General features: G+C 48.5%; 1 protein-coding gene across 2 annotated transcripts; it reads left to right on the top strand.

The window, feature by feature from the left end:
- Positions 1-4,692: 4,692 nt before the first annotated feature.
- On the top strand, positions 4,693-20,072 carry KLF11 (KLF transcription factor 11). 2 transcript variants are annotated; one of them, XM_074895650.1, is made up of 4 exons: positions 4,693-4,768; positions 8,235-8,489; positions 9,773-10,766; positions 12,736-20,072. In XM_074895650.1, exons 1-4 carry the CDS (start codon positions 4,694-4,696, stop codon positions 13,038-13,040), a joined length of 1,629 nt encoding a protein of 542 aa, XP_074751751.1. In that variant the 5' UTR covers position 4,693; the 3' UTR covers positions 13,041-20,072. The 2 variants fall into 2 exon arrangements, with proteins under 2 accessions (XP_074751751.1, XP_074751752.1); XM_074895651.1 differs by lacking the exon at positions 4,693-4,768 and adding an exon at positions 5,856-6,028 and having other exon boundaries at positions 12,736-20,068.
- The last annotated feature ends 1,043 nt before the right edge of the window (positions 20,073-21,115 follow it).

Here is a 21,115-nt window from a genome sequence, read left to right as displayed (position 1 = left end):
GAGATGACAGGATCTTAAACAAACCCCATTTGGTGTCAAAACAGATGACCCTTAGTAAGCTGCCCGCAGCAGCCACACAGGAAGACCACATCGACTGTCTCTTCTGACCACACACGGACCTTGGCTGAGAGCCAGCAAAGAGATAACTAAACAGATACGATGAGACAGCTGGATGACAGTGATCGGTCAAATCCCCCCACCCACAGCCCTCCCTTGCTCTCAGCACCGTACTGTGCTCGGTGCTGCGCAAGTACTCAGGTGCATTTGGACAAAATCCTAGAGGAGATGGCGGTGGTGGTACTGGAGGACCTTCTCTCTGACTGTGAGGACACCACCACTAACTCTGTGTGTGAGGCCACTCCTGCCCAGGGAAGTCTGTGGTACCAGTCACCCCCAGCCGTGAGTGTGAGCAAAGTCCCATGGTCCAGAAATTGGTCTCTGGTCACACAGGATGTATTCCCCGCATCCGAGTGCTGCATAAAAACATGTGTTAATAAAATGTGAAAGATGATTCAGGATGAAACATGTGTCTGCACAGAGGTTTAATACCTGCCCAAGCAAGTTGTGAGATGACCAAAAGAGGGGAACATCTGTCAGCATTGCTAATGCTTTAATACACTGTGTGTCAGAAAATACACGTGGGTTTAGCTAACAGTAATACTGAGGTCCAGAGAACTGTGAAAATGATGAAGACATCCACTTAAGCAGAACAATAAATAACATGTCATTTTTATTTTTGCTGGTGTTTGAATCCATCTTCTGATGCCACTAAAATAAGATCAGGGCATGAATAGCAGCAGTAGAAAAACCAGATGGTGCACTCAAGCGAGCAGATGGTGCACTAGTGTGTCATACTTATTACTGTCACTAACTTTATTATTTCTATTATGGTGGATCTCTGGACATTTCTTACCTGTAATCAATATTTGTGGATTGGATTTCTTAATTCAGTAAACCTTATGATTCGCATACTTGGAAAAAGGGGTTGGTTGAGGAGTCTCTCTCTGTGGTACTGCCAGGTCTTAGGGGGTGTTTGATGCAGTTCATATTTTTTCAGGTAGAAACATGTTTTTGGGGGCGGAGAAAAAAAATTTGGCAGTCTCTGTTTATTTTATAAGCACCCCGGGTCCAAAATAAAGTGGGAAACAGTCTGTGTGGCTCTTCTCTTAATCCCTTTCCTTTTGCTGTAACCTGGCTATGTTTCCTTATGCTGTGCTAGTTGCTTTATCTACATAATGAAAACTCAATCTGTTTCTGAAAGTGTGTATGAAAGATGCAAGAAAGGAAGAAGTTGACTTTTGACTCACATTAGTTGGGGATGGCACGCAAGGCCCGTGTTTTTCGTCCTCCCTTTGGGCAAAGGCTGCTGTGTCACACAGCCTGTCCCTGCTAGCAGACACGTACGCAGTTTGCCGGGGCGGGCTGGGGCTCCTTGCCCAGCGGCAGGGGGGATTTGCTGTGCTATTTGATAGCCCACAGCGATAAATGAGATCTCCCCTTCAGCAGCTGGCCCACATGCAGTGTGACAGCGCAGAGGGACCGCACATTTGCACTCCCCTTCCCTCTTCTGCGCTGTCTAGCACTGCGCTCTCCTCTCGGCATGGTGGGAACGTGTCCCTTCAGATCCACGGTGCTGCCGGGCACGGCGACAGGCGCGACAGCAGCCAAAGGCTGGATGGTCAGTGCAGCTGCACCCGGTCGCTTGCTAGGAAAGAGGCAAGTCATCCACACATCGCTCACACAGACTCCTGCTGTCAGCCCAGGCCAAACCCTGCGGAAAAGCCCCTGGAGTTATCATTGCCATTGCATTCAGAAATAATTCTAGCAAGAAATAATCCTTGTTGGTCCGCCTGTGGTTTTCTCCTCCACTTTTTCTTCCTTTCCTCCTCTCTATTCTTCATGGTTATCTCTTCTCTCCCTCTATTCTTCACAGATATCCCATATAAAACCCTATGACTATAAATCCCTTCTATAACTCTGCTATTCCCACTGAGGTCGGCATGTTCAGCCCTTGGGTGAATCCCTCCAGTCCCGCTGCTGCCCTCGGCCAGGCACCACCTGGCAGAGCTGCTTCATTTGCCCCGTGGTGGGGACTTTCTCCTCTGGCTGCTGCCGTGTGCCCAGCAGGTGTGTTTGGGGGCAATCTAGGGCTGCGGCAGCTCTGACTGCTTCATCTTTCAAGTACACAACAGAGGAGGGAGAGGGGACAGAGAGACACATCCTACACGTATATTGCAGTCTTTAATTTCTTCCAATGTATCTTCTCACTGTATGGGAGCTCTGATTGTAATTGTCTATATTTATTTAATCCCATCCCATTTGCTAGGCTATATGTGTTTGCTACAGTAGCCTGCTGCTGTATTCGGCCAGATCAGATGCCGCTGCCAAGTTGCACTAACTCTAAAGCTGCACCCCAGACAACTGCTTTGGTCTATTTTTAACTGCTGGTAAACATTAGGAAAACTGTCTGAGCCCATAATATTCTTCCTCTAGTCTCTTTTGAACTGTTTATTGTATAATTATCTGCAAAAGGGGAATGGGGAGAGCTGCCTGTGTGCCCTTTTGTTGTTTTCAGTCTATGGTATTAAATATTTTCCCTCCTACTCACACGCAATGTTTCTTTTCTTGTCTTCCCATCCGAAAGGATAAGATAACCCAAGCGGAGCCTTCCCAACCCTCCACCGAAGCGACTTACATCTGCTCGTTCCTACATCAGAACAAAGACACTGTCTATCTCTGACAAAGAAAGCTTCTCTCTGAAGTGTTTGCCAACAGTCTGACTTAAATAGGCCTTTATAAAACCAAATGGTGCTGGGAGGGCAGGATCCCGAGGATACCAGAGCAGCAGCGCTAGCAGCAGCAGCACTGCAGGGGCAGGCTGGCAGAGGATGGCTCTGCAGGGCTGGGGGCCACACTGCCACAGCCAGCCCCCAACGTGGGCAGGCTCCTCCAAGCTCTTCTGAAGGGAGTATTGAGGGTATCTGGGCCCTGTTGCAGGTTACTGGATTCAGGAAGGAAACCATAGCCAGCGTGGATCGTCCCGACAAGCACGCTCGTATGTTGCTGGGGAAGCTGTGCTGCTGGTTGAAACCCACAGGGAAGTCGGTGGGTGTAGGCAGAAGTACAAAGAAGCAAAATAATATTAATTGCATTAAGATTCACCTTAGTGCAGCCTCAAGAAAGGAGAAAGAAAGGCGGGAGAGGAGGAGAAGGTCGAGGCTGTTAGGGCGGGGGGCTCAGGCTCTGTGGGGTTCAGACCCATGCTCTGCCACTGACATCAGATGTGAGGATGAAGAAGATTCTTTCCTCATCTAACGCTGCCTCAGCTGGTGGCAGCAGAACAAGGCAGACCAGGTGATTTTGGTAAGAGGTCTGAGGATTTATACTAAAAACCTTGGTTGCCATTTTTAGCTCAGCAAAGGGAACACAATCAAACACATTTTCCCTGTGGCACAAGTTGGAGTACAGACATTTAACGTCACTTCTTTTAACTGGTCTTGCATCTGTGTGCTGTAGCGAGGACCCCCAGTCTAGCAATTTCCACCTGGGGATTCAGAACATGTAGGCACCGTCTGTGGTATGTGACATGGGAAAAGATCCCGCTGGAAGTCAGGAGCAGTGATCCACTCTGCTTCCCTGAGACCACTTCTTCCCTGGCGAGGTTGCTGTGCTGCCTTCAGATGCTATTACTCAATTAAAAATCTGCGCTGTAAATGACTAAGGCTGTGTGTCTAAGTGCTTTAAGCAGAAACTGCATGTGTTTCAACAAGCAGCAAAAAGACAAATACAACTGCTTCTCAGCCACAGCGGAAATGGAGAAAAGACAAAATAGAATGGCACAGTATTTTCCTAGTTTTACTATTCCCTAAAGGTTTCCCTTGAAATGGGAGCGTGCAAGTGACTCTCATCTTACAAGGAATGGCTAGATTTATATAGGAGGCAAATACTCTTGTACCCCCACTGTGCCACCCCCCCACCGTGCTTTCTAGTCACTGACATTATTTTCCCCGAATTTGTTTCATTCCCTGTCACACAACTGATTTCCTTTTGCAAATGTAACTCTTCAATATTAGAGCTGGATTTGCAGTTTGAATTATAAGCATTTTTCTCACTACCGTAAGGCACAGGGCCCTGCCACACAGGCTAGGGCTCCAGCATGGTAGGTACCACGCAAATACAAACTGAAGGCTGCTTGCAACCTCAGTACAGCAGGAGATGCTGGGCAGACAGGAGTCTGGAGGTTGCAAGCTGCAGGCAGGAACAACGGTGTGCAGGAAAGCCGGTGGGACCTTCTGGGTGAAGGGCTTGTACCTGCACCCGCTGCTGCAGTCCTGGTGGGACCCCCTGCGGGGGAGACCGTGGTGGGAGGTCTGGTAACGGGAGAAAAAAAAGGGATTAGGTTAAAACTGGGAGGCTCTGGGTTGAGATACAAAGAGGTGAGGGGAATGCCCGGGTGGATGGGTCAGGGAGATCATTTTAACTGGGTTTTTGATGGGCTGTGAAGTAGTAGTTCTGGGGAAGCCAAGGCATGTGAAATGGGCAGTAAATGGAGGGCGGAGACGAGCACTGTATGGTGAAGCCTTAGAAACTCTGGACAGTGGGGAAGGACCAGGATTCAGACGAGCTGTAGTGGAAAAAAATGAACCGCAGTGGTCAAGCGAAGCTAACAGCAAAAGGAGATGAAAGATTCGGGATGATCCCTTCCATGTCCTCGGCATCGACAAGGAGGATGTCACGTCTTGAGAAACCGAGGAAGGAACAAGTAGAGGTAATCCAGCAGGAAAAAATGCGTGTTACTGTCTGCACTTTGTTTCAGCCGGCAGCAAGGCCCCAGCGGGGGCCGGGCTGGGAAGGCGCTCGCAGGGCAAATGGCTGAGGCTGAGGGGTGCCAGGTCGGTCCCTTGGCGGCTCTGCGGGGCCCGGCTGCCTCCGCGGGACAGGAGGAACCGGGGCGCTGCCGCCAGCGCCGGGGTTCGGCGTCGTCCGGTGAAACCACAAACCTTGCTGGGAACCGCGTGGCCGAGACCGTTCAGCTTCCATTAAAAAGAGAAAACTGGGGGACTGGAAGGTGGAAAACGACGTACACTTGTTTATAAACAATATGTTGTGATTTGAAGCGGTTTTAAGAGGCGCCCACCAGGCTGGCGCAGGGGAGGCCTTCCCTGGCCGCGTACAGCCCCCGCGGGCTCACGGCTGAGCAAGGGCCAGGGACCCGCGGATCAAAAAACCCCACAGGACCGACCCTTCATATCTGTCTTTTTGGAGCGGTCGGGTTATTTTTCATGCCGGATCCCCCGGTCGATCCGGCCGGCGGGCGCCCGGCCCCTTCCCCACCACACGCCGCCGGCGGGACCTCGCCGGACATGTCGGAAAAGCTGAAGGCGTGTGGTGGGAATCTGCGGGGAAGGGGGACGTGGCCCCCGGCGCCGAGAGCGGCGGTGCGGGCGGGGAGCGGTGCGGGCGGGGTGGGGGTGCCTGCGTGCCGCGCCGCACGCAGCGGGGGAAGGGGGCGGGGAGCCGCACCCCCGCGCCGCGCCCGCCACGCCCCCGCGCGCACGGGCATTCCCGGCCGCCGCCCCGCCCCCGCCCGACCTTTCCCCCAGTTTCCAGCGAGCGCTCCCCCCCCGCCCCCGGCCCCGCCCCCTCCCGCCTTCCCGCCCGCCGCCGCCGCCGGCCGCGCCCACGCGCCGCCCTCCCCGCCGGCAGCCCCGCGGCACGCCGCCGTCACGCCGGACGCCGCCGGTCATTGGCCGGGCGCGGGCCGCGGCGGGCGCTGATTGGCGAGGAGCCGCCCCCGCCGCTCCGCCCCGCTCGCGCTGCCTGGCGCAGGGAGCGCGTCCCCCGGCGCGCGGGCTTCTCCGTCCCGGCGGGCGGGGGGCGGCGGCGGCTCCTCCTCTGTGCGCGCCTCTGTGTGTGCGCGCCGCTCCCGCCTCCGCCGCCGTTGCTGCGTCTTCCCGGTCTCGCCGCCGCCCGCCGGAGCCGCGCCATGCACGGCTCGCCTCGCTCGGAGATGGGAGATGCGTCCGCGGTAAGCGGCGGGCGGGCGCGCGCCCCCCGAGCCGGGGGCAGCCGGTGCCGGCTCGGCTCGGGCACGTGCTCTGCGGCGGGCAGGGGCGCGGGGACCGTTACGCGCCCCGCGGGGCGGGTGGAGACAGGGGTGGTCGGTCGGGACCGTTACTCACGGCGAGGGGGGGCGGCGGTCGGTTGGGACCGTTACCGCCGCGGGGGCGGGCGGGCGGTGCGGCTGCCGCCGGGGGTGGGGGGTGTCGGCCGTGCCGAGCACGCAGGGGCGGGTGTTGCCTCGGTCACCTGCGCGAGGTGGGGGGGCGGCCTCCCGCGGCGCCCGAGTGGGGGTGGCGGCAGGGCGGGAGCTGCCGCCCTCCTCCTCCTCCTCCTCCTCCTCCTTCCGTTCCCGCCATCCGCCCCTCCGCGGCGCCGCCCGGCCGGGGGCACCCGCCGTGAGGCGGGGAGCGGGCGGGAAGAGGCGCTGCCCGCACCGTCCCTGCCCGCCCGCTGTCCGCGCTGCCCGCGCACGTACGACGCCGGCAGCCGGCGGGGTGAGGTGAGGACAGGCGGCCCGGCGCGGTTAGCCATTTCCCTGGCAGCCGGAGAGCCTGGGCTGCGGCAGGCGCTTGGAGAAAAGGCTTTTTTAGGGTGGGTTTTTCTTGAAGCGGGGTATATTTATTCATGTTTCTGTAGGGAAGACCGCTCTCCTGAAACGTAGGGTTGGAAAAAAATAAATCTAGCTTGGGGGGGGGGGAACACTCCGGGCGTTCCGGCTGCTCGGTGCAGAGCCTGGCCTGGCGTGGCTCCTGTTTGACAGGCGGTCTAGGTCCGAGTTTACCGGCGAGTCCTCGTGCTTGTTTTCATCGTTTTCAGTGGAAATCCCTAGAAGTCTCTTTCAGATCAGTTAATCGCTTTAGAGTGCTTTAACCCCTTCCTGGGGCGCCCCCCCCCGCCCCCCACCATCTTGACATCTCCGTGCCTGATACCTCATGTTTTAGGCAGAAGTCCTCAGTGCTGGCATTTTGGAACCATGATGTTTTTGCTGTGCACGTCTGGGTAGTGGAGCCAGCGTCACACAGCTGTACATCTTTGTGACATTTTTGAGCCAGGATCCATTCCATGTTACTTAACGCGGTACAAGACTTGTTGACTTAGGTGTGTAAGTGATGTCACACAAAAAATATAGTTCCCTCCAGGGCGTTAGGCTGTACTAACGGTGCGGTGGTGCTTTTTTAGTTAAAACCCTTTTGATGCTGTATGTAAGCACTCTATATAACAGCAGTAGGCTCAAGAATCTTGGTCCACGCTTCTGAATCCCAGCCGTCATGGCTAGTTGGTGTGCCTAAAGACTGGAAAAGTTTGGTCGCCTAGTTGAGGCTGAGCTGGCACGAGTGATAAACCAGCAGCGCAACATAGTGTTTGGAGTCACTGCCAGGCACTGCAAGAGCTTTATGAAGGTTGGCTATCCTTTTGCAGAGAAGTCCAGTGTTTTGCATATGCACATGCATATGCACACACACAAATATTCTGTGATGCTTGCAACTGGAAACAAATTAAATGATTACATTTATCTTCATGTTACTCGTAGCACATTTTGAGATACCTAGCACCTATGTAGTATCATACCTTTCTAAAGTACAATGCAAACAATTCCCACTGCACTTGGAAGGCTTTTCCGTCCTTCCGTCCTTCCCCCCACCTTGGCTTCCCTATTGGTAAAAATAAGATTAAAATGCTTTTGCAAGGTGTGGAACTCTGAGTCAGTGATCATACCTTAAAGCATCTTGCTGTCAGCTGAAATTTATCTTATAAAAGTTACCAGAATGAGATTAGTGCTGAATAGCAGTTGCCTTTTGGGTCCAGGAAACAGCCTTGTCTAAACAAAGTTGGAAATCAGGATTTTTTTTTTTTCTTCTTTTTGCTTGTATGCAAGCATGGGATGTGTTTATTCAGAGCAGTGTAATCCAAGAGAATAACTCTGGAAACGTAAGCTACACACATGTCTGTTCCTTTCTTGCAAATCACACTTCTTTCTTTTTTCTTCTAAGAGTAAGAGGGGTGGGGAGATGAGCTGGTGGGGGGAGGGTAAGAGTTGAGCTGGTTGGTAAAAGTCTTGCTGCAGACATGGGATCTGTTTCAGATGACCTTCGTAGTGAGCAGACAGCAGTGGGTGGTGTTGGCTTTGTATTCTGACTTGTCCTAATAGCCAGTAATCCGATTACATTTAGGTTGACATTGTGGACATCTATGAGTCTATCCGTGAAAGGCAGCGTCATGACAGTGAGAGGTCCACCTGCAGCACCTTGGAGCAGAACGATATTGAAGCCGTTGAAGCCCTTGTTTGTATGAGCTCCTGGGGTCAAAGATCGCAGAAAGGTGACATATTAAAGATAAGGCCCCTTACACCCTTCTCGGATTCCGGTGATTTCACAATGCATGCTGAGGCTACGTCTGAATTACCAAAGGATTATCTATCTACACTGGTAAGAAAAACATGAATGCAAAATAAATGTGCCTCACATCTGGATGTTACGTGTCTGCAGTGTTTTAACTTGGTGGAGAAGAGTGCTTGCTCATGTGTCCCTGTGCAGAACAGCCACAGCATAGCCAGTGCTCTGTGTCTGTACACAGAATAGTGAGCTGGGCATGTTGAGTCTGGGATTTTCTGCTGTCTCTGGAATGGCGGATGTAGGGGTTTGATCCTTTGTTAAATCTGGATGTGAAAGCCCTTGCTGAGATGTTATTTAATTTGACAGCGCTGAGGGTGCTGTTGCTGGTTTCTTGGAGCTCTTTGAGTGAGAACAGCAGAGTGAGCCTCAGTGATTCGGCACTGACTTACGTGCAAGCACTGTGTGAAAAAGGCTCTTGATGACATTTGGCTTCACTCTGGTCATTATAAGAGAACATACAAGTTACCATTATGAAATAGACAATTTAATTAGTTTCTGTGCTATGTGTTTGTACATGTAGTCTGCTGTTTTTTCAGAACATTGGTCTACCCTGACTGACTAATGTCAGTTGAATCACAATTTTTTTTTTAATTTGTTGCAACGAAAGTAGGTATTAAAAAAGAGCTTGGTGCCATTCAGGATTCAGACGGTTAAGGCCTCTTTCAAACAGTAGGCTTCTGGCTGTTATGTCAGTGAAAAAGGAAAGAGGTTGAGATTGTATGGCAGCTGCTTGGCGGACTTCTCTCACGCTCCTGCCGCTCAGTGTTGGCGCTGTCTCTCGAGCAGCACAGGAGCTAGGCATGAGTTTTCAGTGGGAAATGAGGAAGGAGAGGTGGTGACAGCAAGAGGGCATAGAGAGAAATGTATAAGTAAGAAAGGAGAGAGCAGTTCCATTTGTCTTTATCTCACAAGTAGCCACCAGCTGATGGGGTAATCATTGATAAAAGATCCAGGGCTTGCTGGAAGCTTGAAACTGAAAGGGTACGGTGTCACTATCTGTTGCTAGTCTGTTTTCTGTGAACAGCAGAGCACCCATAGCCTCTTACAGCTTGGAGAAAGGAATGAGGGAGTCTTCTGTAGTGCAGCGAGTAGACATGCAATGTTTTATGCTGGTTTACAGCTGCCTCATTGCCTTCCTTTCATGAATATGTTTTTGAGCATATTCAGAATGGCCATCAGATGAGGCAATGTATGCTTTCAACAGGCAGGTTCTGTCATTAGGGGAGGGGGTGTGGTTTTATTTTTCACTGTAAAGATAGTGAAAAGTTGTGCTATGAAATTGCAGTGCTGTGTAACGGTGTTTTTCTTTTTTGCAGTGCATGACCCCTCCGCACAGCCCTGACTTTGTTGAGATATCAGCTGCTATGCTCCTCTCCTCACAAGTCACTTATTCCAAACCAAGGACTGTCATGGCAAGTACAGCTGCCTGCTCAGTCACGTCAGCGACTGGTGCCTCTCCCATCACCCAGCCATCTGTTATCAATATGGAGCAACAATGCAGTCAGAAGTCAGTGATATCTGAATCCTTTGCCCCTCAGCCTTGCAGGGCCATGGCAACAAGCGTCATACGCCACACAGGTGATAGTTCTGCTTACCATCACGTTCCTGCTGTGCAAGAGAAAACAGAGGTGACTTCAGGCTACAGCCCTTCCAGAGACTGGTGTGGAGTGGATGACCGAAGACATTCCAAACTGCCGCAGGACCCGTGTGCTGCGGATGGTTTAGTTAACAAAACCTCTCCAGTACATCAACCTTATGCACGTGACTCCAGTGATATTGTGACCAACAAAGGACAGCTGCCAGTCAGGCCCGTTTCGCCGCAGACCCACTTACCAAAGAACTGTGAAAGTGACTTGCAAAAAAGAGCTACCCCAGTGACACCTGCCCCCGTTTCAAGCCCCCAGGTTCTTTGTCAAATGATCCCTTTAAATGGACAAAGCAGTATGATCAATGCCTATGTCAAGCCTTCAACCCCAACGGTCTCAACTCCCATGAAACCTATTTTACCGCAGACAGCCCCGCTCTCTCAGCCTGTTCTGATGGGACCTTCTGTGCCTCAGGGGACTGTCATGTTGGTTCTTCCACAGACTGCTGTCACACAGACTCCGCAGTGCCCGCAAACAGTGATGACTGTGGGCAACACCAAGTTACTGCCCCTTGCCCCTGCTCCTGTGTTCATCGCTTCTGGTCAAAGCTGCACTCCCCAGTTGGACTTTTCTAGACGGAGAAATTATGTTTGCAACTTTCCTGGGTGCAAGAAAACTTATTTCAAAAGTTCCCACCTGAAAGCCCACCTTCGCACCCACACTGGTGTGTAGAACAGCACGCATCCTTTGTTGCTCTGGCACTGGCTTGTGTTGGGGTGCTGAAATGCACCTTTTTGTGGGGAGGGAGTGGGAAATGGAAGAGGCAGGTGATCAGGAAACTTCTGCTTATCTTGGGGAAGGGAGGAATGTTCGTTCTCTGTGGGCAAGCAAAACAAGACAGACTTTGTGCAGAGACCTCAGCTGACCCCATAGTGTTAGCTGCATTTCACATGCTTTAGTTGGAGCGAAGCTTTGCCGTCTGTGTGTGTTTAGATTTGAGTGGAATCCTGCCATCTGGACTAGATCGAAATGAATTGTGCAAGTCCCTTTTTCTGGGGCATGGAGAGATCTGGTGTAAGCAAACCGTAGTACAGGTAGTTGGTCTTAATTGTAACACAAGTAAAAGAAAAGAGAGAAAGTCAGAAACCACACATTTTCCCAGAGCTTTGTTTAGGCTAAGTGGGAGTGCTTTGAGATTGTGGGCTACTGTGTTAGGAAGTAGAGCTGCTACAGGAATATGGCAGTTGATTTAGTTAGAGAAGGGGAATTTTAAAGGTAAATGAAAATGAGTTGTAACTAATATGAGCTGATTTTCTCCATAAAATCTAGTCAGTGTGGAGACAGTTTGCATGTGTTTCATTTATCCTTTTTCTGGCTGCAAGGTTCTTTTCAGTTAAAACTAACTGAGTTTCCAGGGACTGTTTCTGATGTTGAGGGACAGGCATAGTGGGAGATTGATATAGAACAGCTCATTCAAAAATCTGCCTAATTTTTTCCTTTGCTTTTTTGCCCCACGGACACCATGGTTTATTGGATGTCAGCTTCTGTGGCAGGATTTGCATTAGTTTGCTAGCTTTACAGTGCCTTTGGGGAAAGAGCTTAAACACCATATGAAGCTGATAATCCTTGTAAACCGGAGCTCAGAGATAGAATGATGCTTCTACTTCTGGCTTGAGAGTAAGTGCTGCAGGCTGCTGAATTAACCTGGCACGACAAGGATAAATGTAGACTAGCAACAAGTGTCTGTCTTTGAGCATGTGCCGCTGCTGATCCGTAGGGAAGCTGTGTGTCCCCCTGTATGGTGAAAAGAGCATCTATGGGAGGTGACGCACGCTGACCCCTCACTAGCCAGTCCGCGTTACAGGACCGGGGGGCAGAGTACTTCAGCTTTTGTTTCTCACCTTTTCCCTGAACACTGAGTAGTCAGGTGATATCATGTACCCCAAGCATAGACCTTTACTCTCAATAGCTGAAATAAAAACAGCGCTTCTGTGGGGCTGCCTTTCTGCTGGACACTTGTTTTCCAAAGTGTTACCATAAATTTGGGTCATGTGGTAGATGTTTATCTTGAGCTTTGTGGGGATTGCAAGGCGGTAGATGACATTGTGTAGGATAGGTCTGATGTTAAGCAGTTGTGCAGGATGAGCAGAAGTTGACGACAGCCTAGGCAAGCAGAACAACCTTAGTGGTGTGTTGGCCGGGCCATCCCTCAGTAGTAGTCGCTGGGATGGTGTGTGTAGGACTGGATCAGTGAGCAGCAGGACTCTGAGGCTCAGTTCCAGGCTTCCTGTTTGCCCACAGTATTTGCTGATGACAGGCAGCAGCTGTAGAGCTGTGGTCACACAGGGACGGGGGCAGGGGCCTGCTTCTAGTTGAGTCAGCGTTTAAGGTAGCTTTAAACCCAGTTTAAAGAAAAAGATGAAGAACCTTGGATAATTGGAGGTTTGGAAAACTGAAAAAATAGACTCAAAGAACGTTTAGAGAGATGAGGGAATAAGTAGAAACCATACCTATGATTTTTCTCTGGACCACAACTTGCACTTAAGCTAATATTGACTGCACACATGAGCAGTTCCATGGAATTCATCAGTTTTTGCAAGGCAGGATTTAAGGTAGTTCTTTGATAAAACCATAACACTGCTTCTCAAAAGTAAGTTATCCTTTTTTTTTTTTTTTTTTTAAATGTCCTGCAGGAGAAAAGCCTTTCAGCTGCAACTGGGAAGGCTGTGACAAGAAGTTTGCCCGCTCGGATGAACTCTCACGTCACCGTAGAACCCACACAGGAGAGAAGAAGTTTGCTTGTCCTGTGTGTGAGCGTCGCTTCATGCGCAGCGATCACTTGACAAAGCACACCCGCCGCCATATGACCACAAAGAAGATCCCCAGCTGGCAGACAGAGGTTGGCAAACTCAACAGAATTGCCACAGCCGAGAAGCCGAAAAGCAGCAGTGCTCTGAGTATGCTCATCCCCGTGCCATCGTCCGTCTGTCAGGGCTAGTGAGAGAAAGCTCCTTCTCTACAAACTTTCTGATGATCAGGAAGAGCTCTGCTACAACAGAACTGACAGTGGCTTTTTTTCCCCTGTGTTTGTGCATACCATAGTTTCCTTCAGTTTAGGTCCTCTGTTAATAATGCTGTGTGAGAAATCTATTATATCTTTCCTCATCCCTTCCCTATTTGGTTTTTTTCAATACTTGGGCAAATGCAATCACCAGCACTTCAGGAAAGCAGAACTCTTTGGAAATGATTTTGGCAATAGGTTAAAAAAGTCACTTGTAATGCTTGCTGTTAATATTTTGATGGACAGTAAAACAGGGTGATTTTTAATTTTTATACTAGTATTTTCTATACCAAATATATTTTGTATTTATTCTTTTTGGTCTTGATATGCAGGCAAATTACTTGACCTGCATTATTAAGGGTGTGCAGGATGAGACCCAGAGTTTTGGAAACTACTTTTCAGTAAACCTAAAGAATTGCATTCAGAGCATTTTGCAAACACATAGTATTTGATAACTCCTAGTGGTTGGGATTTTCACACTTGCAGATCCTGATCCCACAATGGGCTGGTGCTGTTACACCCTCCTTACGCAGGTGGCATTGGAGGTTTGAGATCGAAGTGTGTCGTCATTTTTAAAACAAACCAAACCAGAATGACTTTCTTTCAGAAAACAAGTGTTGAAATTCTCAACATTTTACAAATTCATACCCTTTGCAAGTGGAAGCTGTTGTGATTTTTGGTAGAAGTTTGACATACTGGGCATTCCCGAGTCCACACTCCACTGGAACAAAGTTTGGAGGAGCCAGACTGCTCTGGTGGAGGTAGAAGCACAAACACTGCTTAGAACCTTTTGACACTAAAAATTATGCTTTACTTCCAGTCCTACTAAACCAGCATATCGAAATCTACTGAAAAATGCAAAAATGGCAAGATAACCCATGAATAATTAGCTGGGTCTTTTTATTATTTTTTTTTTCAGTACAGGAGAAATAGAAAATTAAAGGGGTTTATGTATCATGGATGCTTGTGCACCTTAAAGGAAATTGTTCAAGGCTTTCATTTACCTGTATCAAAGCACCAGAGGAAGCTCTAATTGTGTCTTGACTTAAGAAATAGCCACCATGTCAACTTGATGATGCTCTTCATGTGGCCTTATACTTCTCCACAGTACTTTGTATAAAATCACCCGTTTCTATTAAACGAGATACTCTCCCTGTTGAATGGATTTTATTTTACACCAAGTGTAAATATGGCTAAGAAGTGGCATCACTGGCTGCAGGAGTGCTGTGTTGTAATGGCATGGTATGAGTAATAAAACAAAATGCCCGTGACGCAGTCGGCCTGCTCCGTTTCTGTGGTGCAGGAGGATGTGCATACGTATTGTAGCAGAGCTGATGGTAGAGCTGTTGTGCTGTGAAGCACCAGGTGGTGTTTTGCTGGGAGACAGCTCACCTGCTGAATTAAACTTTTCTGTAGTGTTTATTCCTTCTGGACTCTTTTCCCTTCAGCCACTCATGCACTGAAGCTTAGTTGAGCACTGAGGAGGACTTCTTTTTTTCTCTGGATGTGTAAAACGTGGATAACTAGGAAAGCACTATTTCTTGCACTGCTTTGTTGTTCTGAAATTCTGGTCTTGCTCTTCATGGTGTGGGCAAAGCACGATTCTCATCTGTGCGAGTGCAGACTTGCTGATCTCAGCTAGCACTCCCCTGAAATCAGCTGAGACCTGTTTCAGTTGAAAGCAGAATATGTCATTATTTTTTACACTTCAGTCTATAGTTATAATTAACAGTAGTAAGTTTTCAAACTGCACTAAATTGGAGTATTGTGCTAAGTGTACTAAAGTTTTTGTGCCTGACCTTTAAAATGTCCACGCCCTGTTCACTTGACACACACTAATCCCACCGCCCGCAGCGTACGTGCTGGTGAGTGTGTGCGCGGATGCAAACCTCGCTTTGTGCTCTCCAAAGGGCTCGGTTGAAACCCCTCTCCTGGTACAGTGGGTGCTCGTAGTGTTGCTGTTCTCTTTCAATACCCAGTTTTCTAAATTTGTGTGGTGAAGAAAGAGACATTGCTGCTTTTTTTTTAAAAAAAAACTTTTTCTCAGAAGTCCCTTAGAACAAGAAGTTTGACTTTTGGATGTCATTTTAGCATGCTTATTACTGGGGGAAGAGCATCCTGTCTCAGTCCAGTAGCCAGTTTAGTACTTAATTTTTTTTACAGATTAACCATTTATGGTGTTCACCTGAGCAAAGCAGTTTGGAAACTTGTGTCATAATTTAATATTGGCATGTTAGCTTGTTGCATTGGTGGGGGGGAAATGGTGGAGTGGAGAATGTGAAATTTCAAAACGTGTGTATTGTGTATGTGCGTCACGGCGCAGAAAAGCGTCAGCTCCCTCTTTGTTAGGTTCACCTGGCCTGCGATGCCTCGCAGCCGCTCCTGCGAGGTGCGTGCTACCTCCTGCCACCCGCGTGCGGGGCGTGCTCTTTCTCCCGTGGATGTGCATGAATAGCTGAGTCGCAGAGTGGCTGCGTCTGCTCTGTTTGCTCTTTCTGTTCCTTCCTGCTGTGTAAGGGTTATTTATGGATTAGGCATGACTGGGATAACTGCTCTCTTTGCACTTTACTGCCTGAACTCTTGTTCAGTCTTTTTATTTTGAGCCTATATTTTACAGAAATGGAATCACATTTTTGTACCTGTTTTTAACTTTTATTAAATAAAAAGTATGTAATGTGACTGGTTTTAAATCATAAAAAAATTGTGAATTTTCAGGTTTCATATGTGTCCATTCCAGAACTATGTACATCCATCTGGATTAGGTTATATATCTAGGCCAACGGAAGGCTTCGGGGCTCGCTAGTTTACTTACCTGCAAAGGCAGGATTTTTTGGGTCCTGTTGTAAATTGACCAGTGCTTGTCCATTTATAATTTTACACAACGCTTCTTGTGTATTTGCTAGAACACGTACACCACCGCCAGGGTTTAAGGTTTTTGCATGTTGTCTGAAAATAAGAGTCTTGGGGTTCATAACTGTTCTTCTAGCATGGCCTCCAGAAGCTGTCCACAAAAGGTGATGGTCTGAGTGCTGCTCTGTTAGTGTTGCAAGCTGTGCATGGCATGAATGCTGGAAATAAAGAAGAGATGAGAATTTGACTCAAAAGTTGGCTGAATTAGCCCTGGTTCTTCCCGTTCCCGTGTACCTGCGCTCTGACGGGGAAGTGGCTCTGGCAGGCTAGGTGTCACCTCCAGCTCTCAGCAGGGAAAGAGGTGTCCAGCAGTGGTGACAGCAGCAGCAACTGCTTTAAATTTTTAAGCATCTCTGCTGTTTCTTTCCCTCTGACCAGTTTCCAAATGGCAGCAGTGTTTATTTCTAGCAGAGTCACGTTTCAGTGGAAGAGAAGGGAGGGAGAGGGTGTCATCACAGCCTTTCACTGTGAGGTGACTCAGTCTCTGCAGTCAGAGCCTTTGGACAGCAGACTGGGAGCGGTGACTCGATGCATTGTCTGCAGAGAGCACATTCTTCCTGCAAGAGTGTGGGAGATGAAAAGAGAAGATCCCGTGGATGATCCTGCTTCCCCCTCGGGAGAGCAGCTGGAGGGGAAGGCTTTACTGCAGGATCAGTGCTCTGGCAGAGTAGCACAAACCCTTCAGCCCCTGGACTGCAGGTCACTGTAATGCTGTAGTCTTCCAGGCGAAGGTGTCTTCCTGTCCTTACTACTGTCTTTCACGAACGATTCTGAGCATCAAGTCATATCCTAAACAATACCTGTAACTTCCTCCCTGATTTTTATATTGTCTCCTTTGCTTTGCTTATGTGAAACATGATTGTGGACTTCACAGTTCTGTCCTCATCTTTCTGCTTTTCCTTGGACCCAAGCTGTGGTCTGAGCTGTTAGGTGCAGCCGGGAGGTGTGACTGGTACACATCCTGATGGGGCTGGAGTCTGGAACAGCTTCATACTGTGAGAGAAAACAGCTCACATGTGAGGAAGCCTTGCCAGCTACCCCCGTGCTAACATAAGTATTGGTGGGTGAAAGTCTGTCTATCTTGTAGCCATTCTAAATCCATGAAAACTAATAATTTCCTAAAGAAATTGTATGGGGTCTCAAATGTGTCCGTTGGTTTAATGCTCTATTTTGCAGTTAGACCAGCATTGCTTTCCTGCGTGTGGTTATACAGCCAAACATTCAGCTAAGCAGCAGCTTGCCTCATCGCAAACCGCTGAGCACCAGTCACTTGCCATTAGGATACTGGAAGCGTGAATCTGTTCTGAAGCTGTAGTGCTGGCTGGGCAGAGGTGGCCTGTGCTGCCAGCTGGCTGCACGCTTGGTGTGCTCCTCTGGCTTAGGCTACAGCTCTGGCTAACTCTCCAAATCCAGCTGTGAAAGCTGTGCTCAGCATCCTGTGAAGGATGAAGGTGGCACTTCATCTGTCATCTCTTGTGAGCTGGATCCTGCCTCAGGGTTGCATCTAGCTTGAATTCATCTGCTGGGATAAATTTTCCAACTGGTTTTGAAGTTTAATCTGTGACCCATCTGCCTGTTTACCTTCCATTCGTACCTGGCAAGGCAGATAGAGGCAGGCAGGCAGGCTATGGCCATGCAAAGGCAAACTTCTTTGATGCAGAAAGAGTAAGTCACGACTCAAAACCTGCAGCCTACAGGCTAAGGGAGTGACGAGACAGTTCAGGAGGATGCTGCAAAGCCTCAGCCACCTCTGCTCTCCGTCCACACGGTCCATGGGATTATCTCCCCTGCAGCAAGCACGTTAGCACTGACACATTTTTTTTCCAGGCTAGTTTTGTCCTCTGTCAAATGCAGCCTTCCTCAATTTCTGCTTCAGTTCTTCAGTATAGGAGTAGTAAATTGGGTGATATTTACATCCCAGTGTGTGCCAAAGGCCGTGGCCACATCTTGCACTTGCAGAAAACCTGAGGAAGCCAGAGCATACCCTTTTCTGGGAGAGTTTTTCTTAAGACTGGAAGAATAATTTCCTCCCTTGTAGTCTCTCGAGTTCAGAGAGATTTCTCTTGTTCATTGCTGTCCTGATAAACTCGCTCCACCCTGTGCAAGTAATTGCCATGTCCTGTGTCCAGAGTGAGTGGGGGAAAAAAAAGCCTGTTGTGGATGAAGTCTGTGCCAGGCAGCTGGTGCTCCACCACCCCTGCCAAGTGCGGTGGGGAGCTCCACCACGCTCATGTGGCGCAACTGCAAAGCTGCACCTCGTCCGGCGCAGTGGCTCCGTTTCAGCTCCTAGGGTGTGTGTGTGAATAGTTTGGCTGAAAGCTTGCGGGGGTTTGATTCTCAGGGGGAAGGAGGCTGGGGAAGGGCATCCCTGGGGTGGTGAGGTTGCCACCCTCCTTTCTCCTCTGATATTGCGAAGGTGAGCAGATTTCAGCAGGGCACTTGACGCGATGCATCAGGGAACTATTAGTTGCTCTGCTCTCTGAGGTCTTGGCAAGGGGATGCTGGCAGATACGTATGGGGGCTGTCCTCACATATACTAGGCAAAAGGACTGGCATTCAGGGTCCCAGGGCCAGAAATGGACTATGAAGATCTGTCCCAAGGAGCTATGGTTATGGTGACTAGCTGTTGTTCATCATTCCTTCCAGCCATCTCACCCAAGCATGGATCAAGTCACAGCTTTGTTTTCCCTGCTCAAGTTTACCTACAGCTCCGACTGAATTCTTGAAGTTTGTAGGAGATTTCACCGGACAACTACATGCCAGGTAAAAGACAGCTTGCTTCCTAAAACTGCTCTGGCACTGATCTTTTTTTTTTAGCTGCTCTTTGGGGAAAAGTTCACTTTCTGGGCTACTGAAAAGACAGAGCTCTGCATCCATTGCAGTGCTGCCAGAAAGAAAAGACATCTACAAAGAAAGGGGAAAAAAGGATTCAAAGCATTTGTTTGCCCATGAAAAACCCAGATTTGAGTGAAACCCAGGGTCTGAGTAAGTGTGAAAATTGATTCTGTAGTTTCAGGTTCATTGGTTTTGGTTTTTAAGATCTATGCTTAAGTAATTCACTATGAGAACCTTTTAGCTGGAATTCCCGTTGCCCAGTGTCCTGGTTTCAGCTGGGATAGAGTTAATTTCTTCCTAGCAGCTGGTACAGTGCTGTGTTCTAGATTTAGTATGAGAATAATGTTGATAACATACTGATGTTTTAGTTGTTGCTAAGTAGTGCTTATCCTAAGTCAAGGATTTTTTCAGTTTCCATGCTCTGTCAGCGAGGAGGTGCACAAGAAGCTGGGAGGGAGCACAGCCAGGACAGATGACCTCAACTAGCCAAAGAGATATTCTGTACCACAGGCCGTCATGCCCAGTATATAAGCTGGGAGGAGTTTGCCAAGAGCAGGGATCACTGCTTGGGGACTGGCTGGTCACTGGTCAGCAGGTGGTGAGAAACCGCATTGTGCATCACTTGCTTTTCTTTGGTTTTCTTCCTCTCCCTCTGCTGTCTTCATTACTATTATTATTATTTTTACTACTATATTTTATTTTATTTCAATTATTAAACTGTTGTTATCTCAACATTTTACTTTTTTGTTTTTTCCAATTCTCCTCCCCATCCCACTGCAAGGGGAGTGAGTGAGCAGCTGTGTGGTGCTTAGATGCTGGCTGGGATTAAACCATGACAGGCAGCCAGGTAAGAAACCTCCAGAACTCATGAAAGTCACTTCATGAAAGTAAGTTCAGAAGTGGTAATATCTGTTCATGCACTAAAGAGTAATTTTTCATGATTAGCTAAAAAAATGACCTTCCTCAGTCCTCTCAGCAATTGTGGTTTTGCTTCACTTAAAGAATAGTAATAGGAGGTATGTATAGATGGGCAGCTGGCCAGCAAGGCTCTCTGACTCCCTTTGGACCGGTGCAAAACATGGTGTGTAGCATTTGTCTTTTAGGTTAATAATGTAGTAATTTGGTTAATATGCATAGCCTATTGCTGTTTTATTAATGGGGATTAATAGTATCAGCTCAAAGCCTGTGCTCAGCTACCCTGTCTTATGCTTCATGTACCAGTCTGGAGCATAGTTTCTAAAATGATGCAAGCTGGAGAGCCTTTTTCAAAACAACATTTGATGCTTTTACTGAGGGTTACATAGAGTACAGATGCATTATTTCTGTTTCATAGATATCAGGAATTACTAAGAAGTTAAAAGGCAGCATCTAAGATGTATCCTGCTGTTTCCTCTTGCATTTACGATATAACTTCACCTGATGTCTTCTATCCTTCAGCTGAAGACAGGAATAAGCTTTTAAGCTTATTATTTCTGATAATAAGCAGCTAGTCATAATATATTAAGATGCAGGTAAAATAAAGGCAAAAACCCTAAAATATCAGGCTTCCTTGTCAGGGAGCGCTGAAAATATGAGATTTTCCTTGGAGAGCCAACTTTCTGTTTTACTGTGCAGTCAGCTAATGGTAAAATGTAGTGACTTTTCTTCTAGGTTACCTACAAGAAATAAATGGGAAGGCCAGGACTGATGATTCTGAAAACTGATCGCAAACAGCTGCTCTGCAATAGCGTGCAATTCCCTCTCCAGATGGATGATTGCTGGCTGCAGCGAGGCAGTACCAGGGACATGCCTCCTGCTTTTGCTGGAAGATCCATGCCAAGTAGCCCCAGGTAGGACACCAACGCTGGGATTCCACCCCAAAGGGATTGTATGAATCCTGTCCCCCCTGATAGCTCCCAGGAGCCTCGTTTGCCTAAGTGGTGGAATTTCAACTCTGGGATGATGCTGTGTATGTGGGCTCACTCTCCTTTTCATTTTACATCCCATGCTGGCGAGAGGACCATGTATGAAGAGACAGTGACAAATTCAGATCTGAACCAGAAGCCTGCACAGCGCAAGGAGGGAATTTGATCCGTTTTAAGTGCCAGGAACATGAATTTCATGTAACATCCCCTTAAATGAGATCTGAATCAAATTATTTTACTGTGTTTTTCTTTCCCTGCTCAGACAAAACAGAATCTTTCTTCAAAGCTCCATGTCTCAACAATTCTTGTAAGACACTTCAATTCTAGTATGTCTTAATTTGTAAATACCATTTAGAAATGAGC

Source organism: Athene noctua, chromosome 1 (assembly GCF_965140245.1).
Source record: "Athene noctua chromosome 1, bAthNoc1.hap1.1, whole genome shotgun sequence".
Taxonomy (NCBI): domain Eukaryota; kingdom Metazoa; phylum Chordata; class Aves; order Strigiformes; family Strigidae; genus Athene; species Athene noctua.
The sequence above is the reverse complement of the archived record's forward strand: the minus strand, read 5'-3'. Positions and strand labels throughout refer to the sequence as shown.